We start from the raw sequence: 26891 nt of genomic DNA, 5'->3' as shown, positions 1-26891 counted from the left end.
CTTGTCAGTTTACCAGTGATCAAAGCATTTATTTAATTTCAAAATGCCATTTTTGATGGAAAAAAAGTATATCACCTTTTTCCGACATATTTAAGGCTTAAATTTACATGACCAACTTAAAAAAAAAAAAAAAAGTTTACATATAAATTTTTCGCATTATTTTGAAAAACCAGTACTGAAAACATTATTGTGTGTCTATAATCTAATGGATCATTTTCTTCAAATTAAAACTAAACTTTTATGCTTATCCAATTATTTATTGCAAAAATATCTAATTTTTATAGCTCATTATCACTGTTAACATACGTAAAAAATTTCCGCACCATCTTTAAACTATTGAAACAAACTAAAACAACTTACCCAATAGCCAAACTGGATTTGAGAATTTTGTGCATTGACTATGCTCCACAGAGTCCATAAGAAATGAGAAGCAAGGTTAAATATAAGAACTTCTTGAAGTACATGCTCTTCACTATTTACTTCATCAGAGACATCAGTCTCACTGGAGCTACTTTCAAAGTTCCTCAAATAGGACCTTACAAAATTTAGCTGAAATTAAAAAATAAAAAATGTTCTTTAACATATTAATATTTTCCTTAAAATGAAAATAGAGATTAAAATATATTAAACGTTTTTAAAAAGGGAAAAGAAAGGCTTATAAGGAAAAACATTAAATGCCAAATGCACATCAACACTCAATTAAAAAGTACTCACCATTTTTAAAAGTCTCTGACTATCCTTTAAAGTACACTTAATACTAAATTTTAAAAGTTATTTGAAAAACACAAAGAGTAAATCTCATAATTATATATGGCATTGAAAATTTTGATTTCCATGAAACCCATGTCCTTCATCTCAGTAATTAGAACATTATGCAAGCTCAACTAACTATCCAGAAAACTCTGCATATGCGGAAATTCTGCATAACTGAATGTATAAAAATATAATTTACAACAGAAAAACCAAATTAATAGATGAAAAAAATTCCCAGTCTGAAATTATAAAGTCATTTTATTTGTTATTAGCTTGAATACAAATTGCCAACACTTAAATAATGAGAAATAAAAGAGAGAGAGGATTAAAAACATAAATGGAAAATAAAACATCACATTTGATTATGAAATTTAGTCGGCCAACCCATGAAAATCGGAGATCTCACCAAACATTCAGGCAAAAGTTTGAAGGAATAGATCACTCTTTACTAATTCCGAAGTCAACAACAAAAACTCTTTATTCAGTTTTAATCAACCTATACAATTTATGGACATAACACACGAAAAAATTTTATTGCTTGTGATATTTTTTCATGTTGCATGACCAGTGTTTATCCATTTTCACATACATCACATTTTTCTTGATGTCAGGATCCCATAAATTTGAAAATACATTAGGCACTGCTTAATGTGATCATGTTTGTCAACAGCTATTTTGATAACATTAAATGATGAGAAAAAATATCCTTCAAATCAGAGATAGAACTTATTGAATTTTATATAAATATAAGTAGAAACATAAATACTTATATTCCCAGCTTTTTAATTATAAAAAGGTTATTACTAATCAACTGTCTTCAAGCATTATGCAAAAGTTTATTTATAAACTGTGTATTATTCCTGGAAATTATTTGACCAATTTTGTACCCCTAATCTTAATATTCAGAATGCATTCCTTATACTTAGAATTTATATGGAATTCAACAATTTTATGTTTATGTTATACAAAAAGTTTATTACATTATGGGCTTGGACTTGTTTCAGAAACCTCTGGTAGATATCTTATGTCATCATCTTCTATCTGAAGAAGAAAGACTTGTGTTTGATCCTTCTCAAATCAGCAGCGTTAGTGCCAAACTAAAGAAAAGTTGCTTTTTTCCCTAATTATACATGGTGAACTAAAATAAGAACCAAGCAATTTGTTGAGTTAATCCCATACTTAGTGATATTTTCAGTTATTTAGCAACTTTTAAAATTTATTTTTACCTTGTTTGAATAATTTACTTCGATTTAAAAAATTCATATTATAACATTTTGGTAACATTAACTGAATTGTTTATCACAATAAGAGATTTATTTTCCATGTTTTACAAATGGATAGGACTTCAGCAATTCAATAACAATAACTGAAGAATAACATTAACCTCAGTCACATTAAGAGGCAACTACTGTATTCTACTGCATGCTGTTCTGTTAAAGATCAATCCCAAATTTTAATCATTTTTCAAAATGTACTTGAAAAAGAGATGAACAGCAGTTAACTTATAGTGTTTTTTACAAACATTAACCGCTTGCCTGATTATCCCGAGTTATCTCGGGTTTGTATATATTGCAGTTAATTGTTATCCCGAGAAAACTCGGGCGAAGCAGAATTTGTCAGTGTGATTTGTTTTATCACGGTTTTACTCGGCCTGGAGGAAATGAAAGGAAATATTCAGCTTTAATTGGCAGTTTGCCAAGTTTTCTTGGTTTTTGCGGTTCTTTTGGTGGTATTGGTCATGTGTTTTCCCTATTGTATAGAATACCTCGGCTTGTGGTTAGTAATGTATAAAGAATAGTTGCATTGAAAAAAGTAAAATAGTGGCAATGATGGAAAATAGCGAAAATGATGATTTTTCAGACAGTTATCATGAAGCGGTGGGCATTTCCTAGATGTTATTCCTGCTACTGGGGGGGGGGAAGAAATCCAACGGTATAGTGTACTCTGTGCTTCCATAAAAGAGATTCCAGAGGTAAGCCAGTAGGAAAACAGACCAGCTACCAGTGTATAGAATGTCAGGTATCACTTTGTGTTGTCCCTTGTTTCAAAAACTAATATTTAACTTCTTTTGTTTGCCCATAATAATACGGGATAGAAAACTAACATTAAAACTGAACGCTTTTACAGCTGTTAAAAATTTTAAATCTGTGCACGTCTGTCTGTTTGTTTGTAACATCATCTCCTCCAGAACGGCTGGGTCCCGGGCTTAGCGGAGCACACCGTTGAATTTGTCAAGTTCGTGGCTCGTCATATTGACCATTGGCGTCTTCAGAAGACTTTAATTAGCAGAGATATTAATTAAAAACATTTCCCCCCTACGTTTTGCACTTTGTCAGGTTTTCCCTATTTTAGGGATTTGGCTGTGTGCCAAAAATGTGTGTGTCTTTTTTTGTTGAATATTTTGGGAACGGCAGTGAGTTGGAATTCAAAACGCATATCCGCGGATTCTAAAAAATTATCGTAATCCATCGACACTGGTCTCATCTTCATACGACTTCAATCGGCCGAGATATTTATTAAAAGCTGTGAAAACGTTAATTTTCGCGCTCATCTTTCTGAGTGGCAACAGTCTCTAAATTAGATGAGATAAAAGTACTTTTTGGAAAGCCATGGGTGGGGTGGGGGGGACAGCTGGCATCTCCTGAAGCATTGAGTTGGTGAAAAGGTCAAAGTTTATGGATTTAAACGTGGAAAATCATTTAAAAATTAACAACTTTTCTTCTAATTAACTTACGGACTTGAAACAAGTATCAACATTTAGATTTTTTGCAATATTTAATGTTTTGATTCCTATTTATTTAAAGATCTATTCATTCGTGTTATATATTTCTGTTACTGTTCCTTTAAAAATTGCATTCACATTTTATACATTTTCAATTTTGTTTTTGATAAAATAGAAACACTCTCTTCATTTAGCTGTTGTTTTCATGGGTGTTTTCTTGATTTTCTGCATGTGTATAATGTACGCAGTATCTTCTGGATGTATACATGAACAAAGTGGCCGCAGCCCGCGCAAAACCGCTGAACACTGGTAATTGGGTCAAACTTTCGAATACCAGTGAATGGGCTGCCTGTATGCTGCCCGTTTACGAGATTTTTCGCATGTGTAACGTTTATGAAGTATCCTGTGGATGCATATGTGAATAAGTGGGCGCAGAACACTGGTAGTTTGGTCCAACTTGCGAATAGCGGCAAAAGTACTGGCTCCATGGGTGTTTTCGTGATTTTCTGCATGTATATCGTGTATGCAGTATCTTCTGGATGCATATGTGAATAAAGCGGGCACAGCTTGAACAAAACCGCTGAACATTGGTAGATCGGTTTAACTTTCGAATACCTGCGAAAGGGCTGGCTGCATGCCTGTTTTCGTGATTTTACGCATGTGTATCATGTATGCAGTATCTTCTGGATGCATACGTGAATAAAGCGGGCACAGCCCGCGCAAATCCACTGAACACCGGTAGTTCAGTCAAACTTTCGAATGCCAGTGTACAAGCTGGCTGCATGGGTGTTTTCGTGATTTTCTGCATGTGTATCGTCTATGCAGTATCTTCTGGATGCATATGTGAATAAAGCAGGTGCAGCCCGAGCAAATCCGTTGAACACTGGTACTTTGGTCCAACTTTCCATTCCCTGCGAGTGGGCTGGCTGCGTGGGTGTTTTCATGATTTTCCCCATGTGTATCGTATATGCAGTAGACCAGGAATTTCTTTCCCCATTCATTTGGTTTCTCTACAGATAACTGCACTTTTTATACTCTCAATTATCCATAATTTTCAGTTATCTGGCATTTGGTATCAGTATCTCAGTAAATTCCCTTTTTCTTCAGAACTATCCAGACAGTCATGCCTATGTTGATGACATTACTTTATTTTCAAAAGAATCTTTCTCTCCTTCCATACACTGCAGTGTGGGTCATAGCAATCAAGTTTGTTTGAGATACACTGATCAGTTTATACAAATTTTACAGTAATTTGTACGAATTATAGTTTACACAAATTTATCAGAAAAGGGGGCTAATACTAGTAATAACTACCTTTAAATTCTAAATATCTCCCCTCCCACCCCTCCCCCAAAATTTCTCTTCTACAGTTCCTAATACATAAAATGTGCGCATATTTATGCACCATAATAAAAACTTAATTGGAATTATGACACAGATTTAAGTTACATCATACTTACCTGTTGATCAATGGACGGATACTCTTCAGGTTTGTACAGAAAATGTGGGTATTCAGGGAAAGCATAGTCAAAGCACCATTCACAAAAGTGATTGGCAATGTCAAAACCTCTGTTAAAACAGAAAAATCACTTTTATATGTATCAGGTTATGTATATAACTTTAATAGAGTAATAAAAGAATGATACTTCTGTAACTTCTCATGACTTCTATTTAAGGTGTCTTTTGTATTGTTGCCACCAAACAACTCTTGCTGAGGTTTAACAGGGTTGTTAAATTATTATTTCTTAGTAACTTCCATGTACAGTTAAATAATTATTTTTTGATATCTTTTACATCATATAAAAGTGTTTGCTTTAAAAATTTACAAATATTTAAATCCTTTATTTATTTATTTTTTTTTTTTTCCTATAGTGTTGTGTATTGTTTTACTTAGTTATTTGTGCATTCGTTGCTTCTAGGATAACAATTTTAGGGTTTATTTTGAATTTAATTGAATTTGTGGCCATATGCTTTACATTTAAACATCAATTTCTAGTATAGAATTGTAGATTTTTCAATTCTGACAGCATGAATGTTTGAATGATAAAATAGCTCAAGTAAAACGTGAGATATGGGTAAATTCATTTCTAACTGCCCTTGATGAATATGGCGATTTCTTGCCAACTTTGCAACTTTCTGAAAGATTTGGAAAAACATATTTTGAAGCTCTATGATCCATTTTTCCAAAAGATTTCTGGGGCTAAAGCTACAAGATATAAAACACATGCATCAAGCCTAAATATCAAATATCACAGGAAGACCAGGAAAAATGCAATGTCATAGTTTTGGAATACTGATCTCCTGCAAGGTCCTCTATTTCCTGAGAATCTTTATTCAAGATTAGTAAATTTCTAACAGTTTGGCTTTATTTTAATGCTGTGGTATATTATCAAACATTTATACTACCAAATATTTCAGTACTAATGGTAAAATATTAAGTTCACATCTTGTTTGTAGATGAATATTGTATACCTTTGTACCAAAATGACTATTAATAAACTTAATTTAGAGAATAAAGTTTATAAAAGTATGAACCTATACCTATGCAACAATATATATATATATATATATATTGTTGCATAGGTATAGGTTCATAATAGACTGGATGCACAAGTCTGATAATAGGTAAATAAAATTTATTCTTATCAAAAGAAATATATCAAAACTCTGGAACTTTCCTCAGAGATATTCGTACAAGTATTCACAATATCACACAGTATAATCAGTAGTTATACTTAAAACTACTAAAAATATTAAAATATGATGCAATGCGTATCCAAAGAGAAGGCTAACTCCGATTTATCTCATTTTATGCAGAACTAAAACTCACAACAACAGTAACTAAGAACCTAACTAAACAACTGAACCGAGATGCTCTCCCTCCAGCCTTTTATAGTTTTCAACCAGTCATGAGAATTTCTAGTAATTTGTGCTCCTCAAGATTTCTGGAAAGCAATAAGAGGGTGGAATTACAGTTACAGCTAACATAGTGGTCAATTACATTTATTCAATTTGAATACAAATTACTGAAATATCCATTTACTTACAAATTACCGAAACATCCATTTACTCAATGTTAAGTACATGCACTCCTGCATTTTTACTTTTCTGGCATAGCCTTCTCTTAAAATTTGTCTCTCACTGCATTGTACGGGGAAATACAACAATTTTAATTATAATTCTACTAAAGTTAGCTATATAAATACAAAATTTGTAACAATATATATATATATTAATGTAATGTAATAAATGCTTCTAATATCAAAAGATGAAAATATTAACTGAATATTTTTATATTATAGAATACTTATGCTACAGAAAAATTAACTTTGAAATTCTTTATTTTACTGACTTTTACTAGATGCCTGGAATGCAATGTGCCATTGCTTTTGCAACAACAGTTTAGAAGAAAAAAATTAAAATTTATCTGAGTGCATATTTTATCACAAATTTTCAAGTGATTCTACAAAAAGAAGGAAATGGATTGATCTTTGCCATAGAGACTATAAAAGGAATCCAAATACTTCTAGGCAATGTTCTGCCTATATTACTGCAGACTCATATAAGAAAGATTTACAAGCAGAGTTGCTGGACATAAAAAAGTAAGTAATTTGTGCTTCTGTGGATTTATGTTTAATTATTTCATGTATAACTTCATTACTCTTTGATAAATTACATTTGGAAATAAATTTATTTACGGATTAATTTTTATTTAGCTGTTATCTTTATTGTTGTCCATTTAGAAACAAATTTCCTTCTCGCAAATTTTTCACTTAATTTAAATCTAAAAGTCTTATTTCCAATTATTGTTGCTAAAGGTGCCCTCCAAAATGTTGTAATTTAAAATAATGAAAAAATTTTAGACAATAAAAATTGCATAGATCATTAGCCCAGAGGGGCTATTAATTTTGTTTTGCATTGAAAACTTTAAACATCTGTTTCACTTTTCATATTGTTGCCACCAAATATTATCCCCCTGTGTTATATTTAAAGAAATTAAGTAATGAAGAATGTGCATAAATGTATGTATGTTTCTCACATTGTGATAAAACAACGACACCTAGAGCCATTGAATTTTGAATGATGTAATCCACCACAAAATATGAGCATCTGGAAGCCCTAATTTGGAATTTATTACTATTGCCTATTTCATATTTTGTCAGACATTAAAGAATTTTTAATTAACAAACTCAATGATTTCAAAGTGAGCAATGGGAACACTACATGGGGGAAAAAACATTTTTATCTCCAGCACGCGTATTGGAAATTTAAAAGATATGCTCTTTTAAATATTTTGTGATATAGCTCTTGAATTGAATTTTATGGTTTAAGTGAGAAGCTTTCAGATTTTTTATTATTTTTTATTTATATAACATTACAGAATTCCATATTTTAATAAATTTTTCAGACAGATATATTTTTAAAGTAATCCTTAATCATAATTAAACTAAAATGAATAGATGTAACTTCCTGAAATATGGTAGAATAAAATAATGTGCTGAATTTATTTACTAATTCTTAATTTATGTTATAATGAATTAATAGCTATTTTATTATGATTTCAGATACTGGAGAAGATGGCTATTCTTTCATTTTTTATATGGACAAAAGATCCTGTTGATTAAGAAAGTGATTAATGATACAAATGCCGTTTAAGTTTTTCTCATGCCATTCATTTGCTAGAGAAAAACTTGCTCTTGAAACAACATTGAAACATTTGTACAAAGTGACAGTGGTGAAGCTCTGGGCAATATTAGGGAGTTTCTAATATACAGACCCTGATGCACAGAGAGAAAACACAGAGCAAAAAAAATATAATTAAAAATTTACAAAAAATGTTAAAATCCACCAATGATACCCCTTTCTTCCTGAGGAAACAATTAGTGCATTTGAAAAAATGAAGTGATACAGCTGAGAAGAGATAAGTGTAAAAACGGCATTAAATATTAAAAAAACAAAAAAATTCCAGTGCCGGAAAATAAACTTAAAAATCACATGAAAAAATAGCAAATCATAAAAAGAATGCGATATGGGATGATGAAACATTGTCAACTGCATTCACATTACACTATTTAAGTAGGAACGCATATCTTTATCTTCAGAAACATCTAAAGATTCCTCTTCTACATTTGGCTACTCTTAGGCATTGGGCACGATTATTTCAACTGTGGCAAAGTACTTTAGATGATGCTTTAGAAATGATGAAAATAGTTTGAGAAGGAAAGGAAGATTTTCAGTATATGATTCTAAAAATAAAATAGATCACCAAGTAGTATCCATTATTACTAAACATGAATTAATTAACATAGTTATTAATAAGCTAGAGAATAAAATAAATTTTATGCAATTTATTAAGTAATATTAAATATTTTACACTTATAATAGTTGGATATATTTAAAAGACTATAAGTGACATTTACGTTTTACTAATAGTTAGCTTTATGTTTTTTTTTTTTTTTTGTGTGTGTGTGTGTGTGTGTATGTGTGTGTGTGTGTCATTTTGTCACATACTTGGTCAGTCTAGAGGTTTAGTAAACAGCATGTAGATTTTATGTCAAGTGGCATAGGTTAAAATGAGAAGCAAGATCATAATCAGCATGATTCATAACAAAAGAATGAATGTTGCCACCCCTGCTGCTTGTCTAGAGAGAGACGTGCTGTTTAGAACAAATCTGAAAGGCCTGATATAGGCACAGTTGGCAAGTGTTGAAAGTTAGTCAGGCTCTGTTTGATGCAGTTAGTGTCATAGCTCGTCTAGAGTTATAGGGGTTGTAACCCAGTTAATATACTTCATAAAGTTCCAATAAGCCATGAGAGCACCAGAGGTGATAAACTGTTTTGTATTACTTTAAGTCTCACTAGATGCTAAGTTTACTCGAATTTTTACATTTTTTTTATTTTATCTTGTGACCACAGTGAGTATTAATGAATAAATAACTTGCTTTAATATGTAAAGATAATTTTTAAGGGTAAGCAGTTAGTTATAAATAAATAAATTAGGTAGTTTGATAACCTTAGTCATTATGGATTTATATGGCCACTATTAAATTTTACTTTTTTAACAATATTTGTTAAAAAAAACACTATTAAAATAAAAATCTAATAACATTTCACAGTTTAAAATACATGTAATTCATGACATTAGGATAATTACACATTGAAAGCTACAAAACATATATGTCTTGTAACAACAACACTCAAATATATTTATTCATCATTTTAACTTGAAGCTTTCCTATTTTGGCTACTTTACATCGATTTCCTTCTCTTTATTAAGCACCTTTTCTAACAATTAAAGATTTGTCTCAATATGCAAACCAATGCTCTCACACGTTTCTGCGTGCTTTATGTCCTAACTTGCCAACCTCTCCACAATGTACCTATGAGGGTTTACTTGATCTGTTAATAGTCCACCCCCTCCCGACAGAAGTGAAGCATATTATCGCTATGTCTGAAAGTATTTACAATATAAGACAAAAGTTTAAATAAGCTTCTTATTTAAAAGGAACTTAGACCATAAAGGCATTTTCTGATGCTAACAAAATCAATTACAGCTCACGGTAACGTAATTAAACAAGAACAGTCTAATTCAAACTAAAAATGTGGACTAGCGGTCAAAGATTATACAATTTAATTTGGCTCAGTAACTTATCGTATGAGAAAATAGAAATGGGAAATTATAGTAAAGGCTCAAATCATAAACAATTGGGTAATTTACATAATAATAACTGCACATATTTTTGAATAATAATTTTCTTTATATATTCAGTTTCTTTCTTCAACACGTTTCCTTTTCAATTTAGAATTTTTGGATTTAATTAAGGATCTGTTATTCTAAAAAACTCTAAATGCATTTAGAATTTATACAAAAAGCAGCTAATTTTATTTCTTTAGTAATATAAACATTCAGAAGAAATATGAAATATATATGGTAAAGGCAGGTTACAGAGCTGATGTGGGTGAATTTTTAAATTTAGTGACACACCGAACAACAAAATCTAGAAATGGCAGAACTTTTAGAATTTAGAGCAGACATTGGAAGCATAAATTAGAAGGGCACTAGGCAGCAGAATTTAAGATCCACAGAGATTGCATCAGGTGGGAAAATGTGTACCAGCTCTGTGTATGATGCATTAAGACATATTAGATGAATCTTTTAAATTGCAAGTTTTCAATTTCTTTATTAATAAAAAAATCATTTTCTATAATGCCTGTCAATGTGATAAAATTAGAAGCATTTTTGATGCTTTCCATGTTTGTGCCAAGTGAAAAGTAGAGAAAATAAAGGAAAGATAAACATGTTAAGAAAAAGATTCTAGTATCAGGAGTAAAACATTCAAATATTATGTTTTCATTGTTTTTCCAGACATTCTCCAGAAAGTAGAGAATTCATCGCAAACTTTCTGTAAAATACATCACAATGTTGAACATTTTTTCATTTTGTCACATATTTCTCGAATCTTCTGGAATCATGGGTCTATAAATCTCGCCTTCAAATCCTTCTAAACTTTCCAAACTGCAATGTCTAAAATACTATAGAAAAATTATCCCTACCAATTTTGTAACAGCAAAAAGCCAGAAATATTTTGAAAAAAAAAGGAGAGAAAAAATCTAAAATTAATTTATAGAGAAAACTGATGCATATTCTGAGAACTTTGAATATTCTGAGACAATTACATGGGAAAAACTCTTACTATGAAAAAATTAAAAAGAAGACTTTTTAATTAATTACATAGCTAATTTTGCTTTTGCTAAGAGCTGTTTCATAAATTATGCTTTATAGCATTATACTTTTATTTTTCTGATTCAAAATATTGTATAATAAGTTGCCAAAATGAAACTTTATAATATGGCCGTGAAAAAATAAAATTTTTTTATTTTAATGCAATTTTTTAAATATAATTTCAATATATTACCATTATTTTAATGAAATTTATCAATGTTACGATGTTTTAAAAAAATCGTTGAAAAAGAATCATTCTCAGATCTCGGAGGAATTAAGAATTTTCTACAGAAACTGATCTTAAAATCGCCAAAATGTTTACAAGTTGCAAAATTTAGAACTGAATAAAATTCGAAAAATAAAAGAATTCACATCTCCGAAAGCAAAAAGTTGTTTAAGAGCTCTTTATTAAAAAAATAATAATAATAATATTGAAATGCTTATGTTTCACTTCTTGCTTAAAAACTTGAGTATCCCATCATTTATATTAGAAATAGAAACAAATTATAACCCATGAACCCATTCAAAAGATAACCATATATGTCAGTGAATGGCCAAAACATTCCTCCAAAATGCTAATTCACACTCAAAATGGCAGTCATAAAAACAGACAGAAATTTCAGATGATTAAAATTAAGGATCTTCTGCTGATTTTGACCAAAATGCAGGACTTTTAAGCACCAAAAATTGAGGAGGGACTTTTAAGGACTCTTAAGTACTGTACAAACCCTGCATAACTGCTCATGCATTGTAACACATCGTTTAAATCAAAAAAGCTAATCATCTGCTCAAATGAATAAATCTGTTGAAAACTATTAAAACAAAATTGATTCAAATTACCTATCCATCTATAATCTTAGATACAAATATCTGGTTACTTTTGGAATGAAAATATATTTTGTTGTATTATGTCTTATCTGATTTTTATTTTTAAGCATTCATCTCAGAATATTAGTATATATAAACGCATATATCTTGTTATAAAATATTTTCTGCACATCTTCCAAACTAAACAAATACAATTTCATATTCAATTCTGAAATAATGAATTGATGCATAAAAATTTGCAAATGCAAACAACTTCCTTTAATAATACAGTGAAACTTCAAGATACGAGTTTAATTCGTTCCATCCAGCATTGAGCTCATATAGCGAATTCTAGAAACAAACTTCCCCATTGAAAATAATGGAAATCCAGTTAATCCGTTCCACATCCCCAAAAATATCAACATAAAAATCAATTTTTCTAATAAATAACACTGGTAAATAATATAGCCATAGTTTACCTTTATGATAGCTTTTGACACCGACTTTTTAACTGCTTCTTGTTAAAACATGCAAACAAAAGTTTCTCAACATCTTCTCTAGGAGTTTTGGACGATGCTTGGAAGTAACAGTAATTCCTTTGGCTACATCAAGTTTCTTAATTTCTTCCTGCTTCTTCAAAATAGTGCAAATCGTCGATGTCAAAAGGCCGTAAGTCTTCTGTCACTCTTATACCATGCTCATGTTTATCTATCATTTCTTTCTTAATTTCAATGGCCATGGCTTTCTTATTTTTCTTTGCAGCACTATCTGAGGCAACAATCTTCTTGGGAGCATCGTGAAATAATTATTTTCACGTTAAATGTAATAAAAAATTGACTCACAAGCGAACAAATGCGTAAATCACAGAACACTGAGTAATCTGGCAAGGGAATTCCCCGAGTCGAGCCGGATAAGGAAATAGCACCACACATGCCAACAGCCTGGCTCAATGCTTGTATTTAGAGACAAATTTTTCGCTCATACTTTCCTTGCATCTCGAATTTCTCGTATACAGATGTGCTTGTATCTCAAGGTTCCACTGTAGTTTTTTAAATTTGCAAATTTTTTATGTGCCATTATTACATAACTCAATATGATATTTCAATTGGCTTAGATTACATTTTGGAATTTAACAAATATTGCCACTGAATTAATGCAGATTACAACACATAATTTTCATTTTGGTTTTGAACTTAATTTGCTCTTCATTTAAATCATTCAAACTTTATTTTTATATCCCCTGTGACATCGCAATGAGGTTGACCATTCAGCGTGTTTTCCCTGTTATTAGTGTTTACCCTGTGAATGGTTTGAAGAACTTATGATATTGTTTCATGCTTAGGAGGAATTGCTTAATATCCACATTTTCCTTGAGCTATTTTCAGCCATTTATTATTCTTATTTTTATAATAATTAAAGAAATATCAATGATTAATTTAGAAGTCAAACAAAAAAAATCAGCGTTATGTTTTCAAATTTGCACAGGACTAGTTTCGATGGTTTTAACGAATGATCATCCTCAGCTGCAAAAACGCGAATGAAATCAAGTCATCCAACTAAACAAAAGTTAGCTTCGTTTTATTCCTATGTTTTCCATGCACTTCAAGTTTGCTCTTCCAAACTATCTCTTAATGAATAACTGAATTATTTAAAAGCAATAGCTATTGAGTTGGGCTTTTCACCCAACATTATTAATCAAGCAGTTAAAAAATTCTCATCTCAACACACCAAAACCTGATACTCTTGTATCAGGAGCTCATAAGAATTCTGTTGTCCCTTCTTTCCATCAATTAGCTATAAAACTACACGTATTTCACAGAAATTTAACTTTCGTGTCGTTTATTCTCCCATCAATAAAATTCCGAGTTCCATACTAAAGGACCCCATTCCTGATATTAATTTCTGATGTATTTACAGGATTCCTTGCCATTGTGGTTTGATTTACATTGGTCAAACTAAAAGAGCCTTAAAATTTCGCGTTAAGGAACATGACGCGTTAGTTAGAAAAAAGGAAATACAGAAGTCTTCTGTTGCCCAGCATTGTTGGTCTGAAAATCATACTTTCAATTTTTCTGCAACCAAAATTATTCAAAAAACATCTTCCATTAGAGAATTTGATTTTCTAGAGGCATTTCACATTAATAAAAATCTTTTTGTTCTAGTTAAAGACCATAATTCCAATCCATTTTTGCTTCAGCCTTAAAGGAAATTATGTTTTAGTTCTCATTTTATCAACAGATGGTGACAGTAGCTTAACTCCTGCCTAGTCTTTATCTTATCTAATCACTATACCTTATCTTGTTCATTTGCGTTTTTGCAGCTGAGGATGATGGTTTGGTAAAACCATCGAAATTAGTTCTGTGAAAATTTGAAAACATAACACTGATTTTTGTTGTTTGACTTCTAAATTAATATTTGTTTGGGGTGTTATTGCATCTCAAATATCAATGAACCTGTAGTCTTCAAAAGTATTTTTGGTTATATGTAATATTGTTAATATCAGGAAATTATGGAACTTAAAACCTCTTAAAAGATTTGCAGCTGACAGCTGAGGGACCAGTTATATTATATATATGTTAATAAATGTAAAAGGAATAATGCTTCAAAATATTAATTCTTTTTGTTCTTTTTCATACTTTAATAGTAATGGCTCCAACTTATTAGTAAAAATCTTAATAAAATTTCTCATTGCATAAAATAAAAATCCATTCCTGAGGTATAAGTATTTAAGTGTAATCTGCACTGAAACATTTTTCTAATTTTATAGTTTTTTAAATGTCCAAATTAATGGGCATCTTGTACTCTTAATACTCCAATTTGTAAATATTTAGTTGCTTTAAGTTTCAGCTTTTTTAAACCTGATATATGTTTTCATAGCAGATAAAAAAAGTAATCACATACTTAATAAGAAGTATAGAATTAAAACAATAACTAACTAATCCACATTTTAAGATAAGAGTTTTTAATGCTTTTAATAACACCACACAAACATACACATGAGAATATTTCAACCAGTATTATATCATTAAGAAAATTAAACATAATTTTCATGGAATCCAACATAAACATAGTATTCGAGTAAGTAGAAAATAATCATGCTTCACAATACCTGAAATTATAGCTACAATACTCAAAATCAATGAAAACTATTTTATCTTCACTAACTGCAGTTCGTTCTGGAAGAAGAATATTTCCTGAAAAATACAATGAAATTTACCCAGTTAGCAAGAAAAGCGAATCTCTCATTATCACAAACACAATCCAATCCCAGTTTAGTGATAAACCAATTCAACAAAATTCATTTTGAATGGTCCTTGCCAAAGTATATAAAATTTATGTATTCCCAATTTAATATATTACTCTATTTAGCAATAATATTTTGTAAAAATTAAAAATTCTTAAAATCATCTGCAGATGTTGAATAATGCTAAAACATGTTATTTTCCATGAGTTTTTATTATTTTTAAATATTCCTTAGTAAACCGTTTCAAGCTTTTTAAATAAATAGGAACGACAGGAATAGCAATTACTACAAGGTTGTTCAATAAGTTCTCGGAGCGCAATCTATTCGTCAATATTAGACCTAAAACTTCGACGCCATTTTCATATTTGTTCTTTCTTAGGAACACATCAAAAGTTTCATTTTGATCTGTTAATTTATTCATTATTTAACCGCCCTTTATATCTAACATGTTGTGGCTTTTTTCAGGTATGGATAAAATTGAGCAACGTGCAGTTATCAAATTCTTTGTAAAGAAAGGTTTAAAGGCAATGGAAATTCATACCGAAATGGTGAATGTGTTAGGTAATTCCGCTCCTTCAAAAACAATGGTTTGCAAGTGGGCTAGTTTATTCAAAAGTTGTCGTACCAGCCTTGAAAACGATCCGCGAGAGTGACGTTCAAAAACTGCATCAACACCGGAAATCATCGGAAAAATACAAGATATGTTATTGGAAGACCGTCGATTGACAGAAAGAGATTTAACAGAGGCTTTAGGCATTTCATTGGGCACAGTGAGCAATATTTTCAGTGTTAATTTGGGTTTCAAAAAACTCTGTGCAAAATGGGTGCCGCATTCCCTAACGATGGAGCAAAAACACATTCGGATGCGACTTTGCCAGCAACATTTGGAGCATTTTAAGAAGAATAAAAGCGACTTTATCTGTCGATTTATCCCAATGTATGAGACTTGGGTCTACCATCATGATCCTGAATCAAAACAGGAGGCTAAGGAGTGGTGCAAACCCAGCTCTTCGGGGCCGAAGCGAGTTCGTGTGCAAAAATCAGTCAAGGTGGTGTTAGCATCAGTTTTTTGGGATGCAAAAGGAATTTTGTTTATAGATTACCTTCAAACTGACAAAACAATTAATTTGTATTATTATTGTAACCTTTTGAATCAATTAGACGAAAAACTTCGTGAAAGAAGACCCGGATTACAGAAGAAGAAAATCATTTTCCACCATGATAATGCACCTCCGCACACAGCTGTGGTGGTGTATTTAATTATGGCAAAGCACACTAGGGCTATCTGCCTAAGGGGAGGGATGCCTTTCGTGGAGGACTTTCTAAGGGAAACTGGCTCGTATACACGTTACACATGGGGAAAACCATGAAAACGCCCATGCAGCCAGCCCGTTCGCGGGATTCGAACCTCGGACCGAACTACCAGTGTTCAGCGACTTTACCGCTCGGCCGCTGGTGGGCCCTTGCGCACACAGCTCAAAAAAGCATTGCTAAAATAACTGAATTGAAGTACGAATTGTTGCAACATCCAGCCTATTCGCCAGATTTAGCTCCCTCCGACTTCTGGCTCTTCCCACATCTCAAACAACACCTCCGTAGAAAATGATTTTCTTCAAACGAAGAGGTAATAGCTGCCGTGGAGGGATATTTTGCAGAGCTGCCGAAAAACTAATACAGTCAAGGGATCCATAAATTAGAAGACCGTTGGAATAAGTGTATTGAAGTTGAGGGAAACTACGTTGAAAAATACAGTCACTTTTACAAATAAAATTGGTTTCTTAATTTCCGTTCCGTGAACTTATTGAACAACCTGGTATATTTCTTGGTTAAGACATTTTTTTAGGGGTAGGTGTAGAGCATATCAATATATAACACATCTATTTACATGATATATCTCGTAAGATCAATGGTCTTCAAACTGTGTTCTGCAGAACCCTGGGATGAGTTAATTCCAAGGGTATCATTAGTCAAAAATTCAAAAAGAAAATTATAAAGCACTCACACTGGCTGACTAGTGTTTACTTACTAAAAAATATAAAGACACATTTAGTTATAGATTAGTTTTAAAACAACATATGGCCATCATATGTGAAAGAGGATGAAGTGCAATGCTTTGCAAAAGTAAACAATTTGTTAATGGAAAATGCATTGAATTTGGATGACAGTGTTAAAAATTGTATAATGAAGTATCTTTTTCAATTGAAGAAAACTATAAAAGAATATTTTCCAGCAAAAAACTTTGTAGATTCATGAAGAATACTTAGAAGTTCCTCACAAAGTGTAAACATTTTAATGCTTTTTAAAACACCATATTTAAGTGAAAAATATTTCTCAACACATATGTGTTACCAAAAAAATACAAAAGAAATTAAGTGTGACTATAGTGAACATTAACAAAGCTAGACAGTTTGTAAAAAAAAAATTGCAAGCACAGCAATGTCACTAAATATAATGCAAGGTTAGGTGACACTTGGTGTAGGTTTTAATACTATTAATAAGTAAATTATATTAATTTTATGTTAAAATATTTTAATAAAAACATATTTTTACATTTTTTAATAAAAACTGCACTTTCTTTAAGTATCCTTACATAAAGTTGATGCATGTAAACATATTGATCTACTTTAAATATTATTTTATGATCTATTCTTTAAATGGTAAGATGGGGTTTTCCCCCAAAAAACTTAATAGTTCTAAGGATTCTGTAATTCATTCCGAAAGTTTGAAGACCACTGCTCTAGACCATAACATGCACCCATATTTTATTTTGATTTTTCAAAGTTAAAAAGGTATGTCTACAGTATGAGAAACAGATAAAGATTAATAAAGAATTATATTTTTAAAGTTATATATTCTAAATTTATGATATAAATTTTTTGTTAAAACTGGTATCACATGATAATGATCTCCGTAAGATAAAATAAAAGTTTGAAGCTTCAGTGCTGCTCCAAAAACTGACAGTATTCTAATTAGTTACACAGCATGATACTCTTTGAAAAGACTAAGAGGAACATATAGAAGTCACCACTGTTGAAGCAAATGAGGCTCCATAGCAAATAACTGATGATGTTTAACAAGGATCACACCATTTTAATGCATTTATTATAACTGATAAGGCAATTTTCAATATGTGAAAGATTTTTTTAAAAATATTTTTCATTTGTACTCAATAGAAAACAGTAAGGTAACTGATAAGTACAAAATAACATTCTACACACACTGGCCAATGAATTAGAAAACCTTTCAGATTTTCACATGAATGCGTGCTAGGGATGAAGTATGCAACTTTCTTTTATGACGTGTGTTACTAGAATGCTAGTATAGGTAAGGTGTAAGAGTGCTTTTCACAATGAACAAAGTAAAATGGGAAAAACGACAGATCTTTCGATTTTTCACCATTTGAAAAAGGAATTATTGTTGGAGCTCGTTTAGCAGGGACCTGGACTTCACGGACAGCAAATTTAACTGGGTTCTCAAAAGCAGCCATATCAAAGGTTTTCAAAACTTGGAATCAGAACCTAGTCCTTCTTTACAAGATGTAACTGTGGTTCGAGCATGGTTTTCCAAGACAGTGATCAGCGGTGTCTCCGGCAAATTGTATGGTAAAATAGAGACTTCACCGTGCTTCAATGGACACAAATCATCTAGAAAGGCTCTTCCAAACATATTTCAGCTCGACACATGCACAGAGAATTGCAGAGGATAGGAATGCATAGTCGGATGCCTGTGAGAAAAACACTCATTTCTGCCCAACATGCAAGAATTCGTTTGCAGGGGTCTCAGGAAAGATGACATTGGACATCTGAGAATTGGAAACAGGTAGTGTGATCAAATGAATCCCACTACACCTTATTTTGCACTGATGAAAGATGCCGAATTGGGCAAGTTCACAACGAATCCATCTTGCCTTACTCCCACTGTACAAGAGTCTGATGGGAGTATCATGATATGGGGCATGTTCTGCTGGCATTGAAGAAGTGCCCTGGTGTTCCTTAAGGGTAAACAAACAGCCATGGATATTTCTATATACTAGCAAGATCAAGTGCGCCCTGAACTGCTGCATTTTTTTTCCTGATGGTGATGAACGATAATGCACCTATAAATCATGCCAGAAGTGTTCAAAATTCATTTGCTGAACATCAGTCTGACTTCCAACACCTTCCCTGGCCATCACATAGCCCAGAACATAACCCTACAGTAAATGTGTGGGATATGGTGGTAAGACACATTCGGCAGTACTTTCCTCTTCCATCTAATTTACAAGATCGAAAAAGCTGCATAGCCAATGCATTGTACTCCCTGGGTGTAAATGCACTCCAAAAGCATGTAAACTTGATGCCCAAACGAATCAGAGCAGTTATCTGTGCAAAAGGTGGTCCAATAAAATATTGATCTTGGGGTTTTAACTCACTAGCTAGTGTGTGTAGCATTTTGCAATATACATCATGCTTAAAATTATATTAAGTTGCATAACTGATTTATTTAGCAATAATCTTTAAGAGTCACAAGACAATCATTAAATCAGAGTTGTACTGTGAAAGAAATAACTCAAAGAAATATTTAAAATGTACATTATCGTGACATATAACATTACTTACCTTCTTGTAAATCATTATGACAGAAAAGAACTGGTGATGCAACTTTAGTTAATAATGACCTAAAGGAAACGAAAGAAATTGGAAATTGTTTTAAAAGTTATTATTTTTATATCCAAGCCATTCTTTACTATTAAAAATTAAACAAAAAGAGAAGCCATAGTTTTTTTTTTTTTTTTCCCTCCACTTAATGAAAGATAAGTGTCACAAATTTTCAACTATCCCAAACTTAAACAGCATTTTTAATCTTATTCTTAACAATTTTAACTTATAGCTACTATAAGATTTCAAAAACCAAATTAAACGGAAGTTTTTATTTAAAATTTCTTTAATTTTAGATGTAAATTTACAAGTAAAAAAACAAAATTTCCATACCACTATCCATAAAATCTAAACTTGCTTTCATTTAGTTCAAAAACAAAATCACGACATAGAAATAATAAGCTGCTGACTCATTTTGCTACTGCAATTTTCATAACTAATATGTTTTATCTAATAAAAATGACTGAATAACATTTAAATTTTTTTATAATCAAACCAGCTAATAGCTCAGTTTCAAAAAAGAGAAAAATAAATAAAAAAGAGAAAAATAAATAAAATACATAAAAAATAAAATACACTCTTTTGCAAAAAAAATCGAAGTACCATGAAGGAAGGGGTTGTTTTTGATGAAACTGAATGTGTATAGCTGATACACAGATAATAAAACGATTAAAAAATCAAGGTCATAATACCTGTTCACTTCTCACAATCACCAATTGAGTGTTCAAATTAGTAGTTGGTCAAACCGCCCTTGGCGGCAATGCATGTTTGAATTTGTCGAGGCAAGGAGTGGTAGAGGTTCTTAATGTCATCCTGCAACACATTCTGCCAGGCCATTCATCAGTTATCGCTCCAGATCTGCGATATTTTGTGGTGCCCGAATCTGGCGGCCTACTATGCCCCAGATATGCTTGATTGGTGAAAGGTCTGATGACCTTGCAGGAAAAGGAAGAGTATCAACTGCACAGAGACAGTCCAGAGACATGCGAGCAGTAGGTGGCCTGGCATTATCTTGTTGGATAATGGCCCCAGGTGTCGTGCCATGAAGGATAATACAACCGACCACAGGATGGTATCAACATATCGCTGAGCTGTTAAAGATGTACGGAGGATGATTAAAGATGACCTGCTGTCATAAAAAATAGTGCCCTACACCATCACACAAGAGGTTATGGCTGTATGGCTTTGTAAAACAAAAGCTGATTAGGACCGCTAGCCCCATCCTCTAGACATGAACCAGACGGTCATCTGCTTCAAGAGTGAAGCAGGATTCATTGCTAAACACTATACGATGCCAGTCCGATGGCAGTCATGTTGATCTGCTGTGATACCACTCCAGATGACTCCACCGATGTTGTGGGGTCAAAGGCAAGCGTCTTAAAGGCCCCTGTGAGAGTAACCCTGCCTCAAACAAGCGCCGTGAGATGGTGGACGGTGCCAGGGAAGATATAGACGTGGCTGCAGTGCGTTGAATAGTCGACAATGATACCGTTGGGGAGATTCGGGCCTGGCGAACAATCATCCTATCTTGCCTCGCATTTGCACTCCTAGGCTTTCCAGAACCTTCATTTCATCGGCAAATTCCTTGTAGCAACCACTGCTGCCAACATCTTTGCACACCAGTGTCTGTACGCTGCAGGTTGCAGCCTATTGCTTGGTATGACCTACCAGCTTCATGCAACTCTACAATGTGAACATGTTCAAAGTTGTTTAGTTGTCTGTAAGGTCTTCGATATCACCACAATGGCATCTTTAGTTGCTTCTTTATGGAATTACAATGGCAGCAACCAAAAAAAGAGATAAATTTTCTGCCTCTGTTACTGGTTTTATACTTTGCGAATTGCACAAGAGAAATGTGCGATATGATCACAATTCCTGTTCATTCGCCATGAAACTTTGATCATTTGCATGGTCGATCAATACGTTTTTGCATACCAAATTTCGTCACGATCGCAAAATTCCTTCTTGGTGCTTCGATTTTTGCAAAATAGCATAAATTTTTCAGATCTGGATTCGTATGTATTATTTTTTTTAAACATTGATTTTCACAACAGCTAAGCTATTATTCAGTATTCCAGTTTGAAGCAGCAAAAAAAAAAAAAAAAAAAAAAAAAAAAAAAAAAAAAAAGAAATCTATTCTCAGGCTTCTTCAAATTTTAGTTAATTTTCCCTTTTCTTCCTTATATTATTCAAAAGATTTCTAACTAATTTATACCATCAGGAATGGCAAAAAATTATACCATACACAAAGGTGTGCGCCTTTTCCGAAATGTTATTTGCATTTATAAAAAGATTACTGAGTATCAATCAGCTGACACAGGATTGCTACTCAGTTTTGCCATCTGCATCGAAGATAACAATTTTTTTTTAGGTAAAACGTTCGAAACTTGTCCTTTACGAATTTAATTAATGCTACCAATCTCAACCCCTTCGCGCCGACTGTCACGTCTACGTGCCAGCAACGAACACACTCACTTCCCGGCCGACACGCAGGCGTGCCAGAGCATTTTCCCATTCAGCCCCGACTGTCACCTATTTGTGCCAGTGTCCTGGAACGTTTTGAAAACTATAATTTCTGCCACAAGATGGCACTGTATGTCCATATGGTTTCAGATACATATACATTAGACCTTTTACTCAAAATGAGAGAAGCATGACTCACATACACATGTTTTTGATTATATAAACAAAAGGGAAAATAAATGTTTCCGAATGGCGTAATTTATGACGTCTCTTTAAATTCGCACACAGTTGCTTATTGTAAGTAGAGAAGATTTATTTTCGCTAAAGCGTTGGGTATTTCGGTTTGCAGTTCAGTTTTTAGAAAATAATTAGATCTTGTTAGACGTGAATTCTTTCTGTTTTTACCGTTGCAATGTCGAAGCGTCGAAAATGTTTAACAGAGCATGAAATAGCAGAAATGATGCAAAATATTTCAGATATTGATTCTGAAATTCTGATATTCTGATATTGATTCTGAAAGATTAACTGAAAGACATTTTCCAAAACTTTGTTCAGAAGAGACTGATAAGAAAATGAGATGACGATGCTTCGTTTGTTCACATTCCTGGAAAAATCCTCCAAAACGGCAAATGAGTTATTATGAGTGCAAGGAATGTAATGTAGGACTGTGTGTAGATCCCCGTTTTCAAATTTTTCATACGAAAAGAGAATTTTAAGTAATATATTTAGTTTTCAGATGTATAATGTTAAAAGTCATAAAATGGTGAGTGCATCGTATTGTTATAACCGAATATATATTGGGAGACATTTATTTCGGCTTCATCTCTTTGTCAAACCAGACTGTATCTCGGGAAAAGTTAATGTGCACTCAGTTCAATAGATGACACCCCTATACTGAAGATGTCAAAGGTTAGAGGTTATAAGTTCTTTGGTTCAAAGTGCATGGGATCTTTTTGTTGTAAAATGGCGTCCACTTCTTTGAAACGTTATATAGATGATTTAGATTCTTCAACCGAAGATGAAGGATGTGTGTTTGATGAACGGTATTCATGATACTTCCATGGTCAGCCTCAAAAATAAAAAAAATGGAGATATACTCAAGCCGAAGATTGTTTCTAATTACAGTCTAACTATGGGTGGTGTAGATCGCTGTGCTCAAGAAATATCCTTTCATCCAACAATCCGAAAACGTCAGAAAAAATATTATAAAAAGATATTTTTACATTTACTAGACAAGGTACTCTGGAACTCATATTTGCTCTATAAAAATGTAGTTGAGAAATGTATTACATTTTTAGAATTTCGAATCCAAGTTGTAGAAGAGCTTTTACATAAATATGATGATGCAGCTTCTGGACAAAAGAATGTTGGCAGACCACCTACAATAGATAACCCTGCCCGTCTTACTGAACGACATTTTATGTCCCATATTCCTCCTACTCCTGCGAAACGTGAGCATACAAGACAGTGCAAAGTGTGTTGTTCGAAAAAGGATAAAAATGGGGAAAAGATAAGGAAGGAATTACGATTCTGGTGTAGTGATTGTGGAGTTGGTTTGTGCTTGGAAAAGTGTTTCCAGTTGTGCCACACAAGACTAAATTACTGAACTACTAATAGGTATTCACTTATATTTATTTATTTTTTAGAAAATAATAAATTTTTTTTCATTTTTAGAAAATATTGCTCTACTAGAAGCGAACTTTACAACTGTCATGTTGAGTGGCAGCCGCCTCAAGCAAATATGCAGTGGCTACAAAAATTTAAAAATTTTAGCCATGTACGTCAAAATATCAATTTTTAACTACTTAAGTATATTTTATTTTGTACTAAACATTTGATTTTTGTAATAAAAAAATTTGACAATTTGTATACCCAGATCATCAAAATAACTTGACAGTTAAAGGGTTAAAGTATATATAAAAACATCTATAAAGCATAAGCTGTTTAAATACTTAATAGAGCATTATTAAACAATGCGTTGATACTTCGGAAATTTCATGGATTTAGGCTTAATAGCAAAAAAGCCCCCGGCCCTGGACAGACACTCGCGTAAGATACTGCCGGCCTCCGCGATAAGTGCGCGTACGCGCTACCCGGCGCGAAGGGGTTAATGCATATTTAGTAAAAAGAAGCTTAGATGCTCAGATATTATTAAAAAATAATACATAGCTTTTTATATTAGTAAATATTTCATTTTCAAATATAAACTTTAAGAATTTTGATTTACAATAAATAACTTTGGAAACTTTAAACGTTTATTGCTGCATTCTATATTTCAAAAATGAACTATTTTACTTTAAGTGACTTATGTGAAATAAATAATACAAACTTAAGCCACAAAAATTCTTTCTGGAAGTCTTGAGACAACAAGCCCATGGCAATTCCCTTTGTTTCATCATTCAAATTGTCTAGCTGCACTTCATTTTTTGCAAAATTTATCCAGCTGCAAATGAATAAATGAAATATTTTGAGAGTACGAAAATATTTCTTAAAAATAATATAAAATATTTTTTAATTTAAAATGAAAATTCAATATAAAAACTAATAAAGTAAGTAAAAAGCATATTAATATAATTATTTTTCTTAAGACAATATTTTAAAAGTTTTCCATAAAACTGACATTATTTTAAGTCTATCATATGAATATAAATTAAGATCTTAGGAAAATAAAGCATATAAAATATAATGAATGTTTCAAATAAAATGGGAAAGGGACCATCAGGTTAGGTGATTATAAACACATGCAATTCCAGTGGAGTTTCAATTCAATGAATAACAAACAACCCACAATAAAAAGATGCAGAAGTATGTGTATTTAATATCACTTATACAAAATGCTACAGAATCAAAGATTTCAAGCTATGAGAATTGCATATATATGTATATTTTCATTCAAAAACTTTACCACAGATAAAAACATTTCTGTAATAATTTTAATGCTGAATCAAGCAAAAGAAATGAACAAAATTTTTCATAGTTTTTCCTCATAATGTAATATAAATATGATGTTAGATCTGCCAGGGTAGTCCTTGAGAAAGTAACCTGTAACTTCCCATACATTTTCCTTATATTTCAAATAATTCAACTCTGCCATCCAACTATCTTTGTCCAAACTGCCACTACAATTTTCCTTTTCCTTTATTTTATTAGACATATGACACCAAAAACATGCAATAATTTTTAAACATGTTTATTATGATAAAGAGGGGAAAAGAGCATACAGAATTTCCTCACATAAGCCAAAAGTAACATCCATTGAAATCCAATGATTATTTTGAATAATGAAGAGTTCAAATAAGATCTTCCAGATAGACACTTGCCTATTGGATTACTTTAGAAAGATAGTCTTCTAAACAGAAAAACATAGAATGTTTTTATCTGCTATAAAAATCTTTTAAACAGAAAAACATAGAATGTTTTTATCTGCTATAAAAATCTTTTAAACAGAAAAACATAGAATGTTTTTATCTGCTATAAAAATCGAGAAAAAGTGCAAATCAGAACAAGAATTCCACAAGGAATTATATTAATTTTTTTATTTAGAAACTGATATCACAATAAAGGCATATTTTAATCTAACAACATTTTCTAACACATAACCTTAAAAAAAAATCTTAGCATACTGTATCACTTTTGAACGTATTTTATGTCAGCATGCCAGTAAAGAATGTGGATGAGATTACTGAACGCTGATGATTCATCCTGCAATTTAATCCTAAGAAACACACAGGCTGGTTGCATGAAATTTTTGGACTTTTTCCCCTTTACTATATGAACGTGAGTCAGTTTATCTTAAAATGTACTTCAAGAATACATCCCTCTTAAGGCTGATGGCCCCTGAATGCTTTGTTATTATAAGCAACTTCTTGGATATTATACAAAGTATTCTTTACAGCGTTTAATTCTACCAAACATATTTAAAAAAATCTCTTTAGCATACTTAATCTGATAATCAAGCATACAAAGCAAAAAAAAAAAAAAAAAAAAAAAAAAAAAAAAACCTGTTCAGATTAAGTTTCTTTAAATAATTAAAAAAAAAAAAAAAAAAAAAAAAAAAAAGCAGCAGAGGCAAGCAACTCTTACAACTTTGTCCATAGCCATATTCATCCTCAAATAAATTAACCTGAAGTTATTTGAATTCGTAACTATGAGTCAAAATGTTTGTAATAAAAATTTAACTAACATATAAATTTTCCTCTCACAGGATCGTAAAATTCATATATTTAAAATAAAATTATAAAAAAATTATAATTGGAAAACCAACAAAAATCACTAAATACTAATAATTTCATAGAAAATATGACAGAACTGGTTAAGCATCATAGTTCAGATGCATCAAACATTTTTATGCTTTTAAAAAATTGCAGTTTTAATATAACAAAATACAGAAAATTTTAGTTTTTACTTTAAAAAACTTATTAATTTACTTTCTTAAACTTAAAAAAACTTATTAATTGGGATTCATGAAATGTTTTAAATAAAGAATATATATATTTCCAGTTTTCAAATGAGTGATTCACATTTCAAAATCCTAACAATGCC

At 31.7% G+C, this 26891-nt stretch overlaps 1 protein-coding gene and 1 long non-coding RNA gene across 3 annotated transcripts in view; one reads left to right on the top strand and one right to left on the bottom strand.

Moving 5' to 3' along the window:
- LOC118193857 (choline kinase alpha-like) overlaps window positions 1-26891 on the bottom strand; it is a 148434-nt gene that overhangs the window by 7129 nt on the left and 114414 nt on the right. For both annotated transcript variants that reach the window (XM_085817498.1, XM_085817497.1), the window contains 5 exons: window positions 24679-24792; window positions 19848-19906; window positions 15115-15199; window positions 4936-5044; window positions 361-549 (listed from right to left, as the gene is read on the bottom strand). In XM_085817498.1, the coding sequence (XP_085673624.1) occupies window positions 361-549; window positions 4936-5044; window positions 15115-15199; window positions 19848-19906; window positions 24679-24792 (556 nt within the window). The remainder of the gene's footprint in view (window positions 1-360; window positions 550-4935; window positions 5045-15114; window positions 15200-19847; window positions 19907-24678; window positions 24793-26891) is intronic.
- LOC146997373 (uncharacterized) lies at window positions 6745-9091 on the top strand. The gene is made up of 2 exons (XR_015041381.1): window positions 6745-7077; window positions 8041-9091. It is a non-coding gene; the product is annotated as an uncharacterized LOC146997373 (long non-coding RNA).

This window comes from Stegodyphus dumicola, chromosome 5 (genome assembly GCF_044657685.1).
Source record: "Stegodyphus dumicola isolate Sdum_Otavi_A_Nest chromosome 5, ASM4465768v1".
Classification (NCBI taxonomy): domain Eukaryota; kingdom Metazoa; phylum Arthropoda; class Arachnida; order Araneae; family Eresidae; genus Stegodyphus; species Stegodyphus dumicola.
This window is presented reverse-complemented; position numbering and strand designations above follow the sequence as displayed.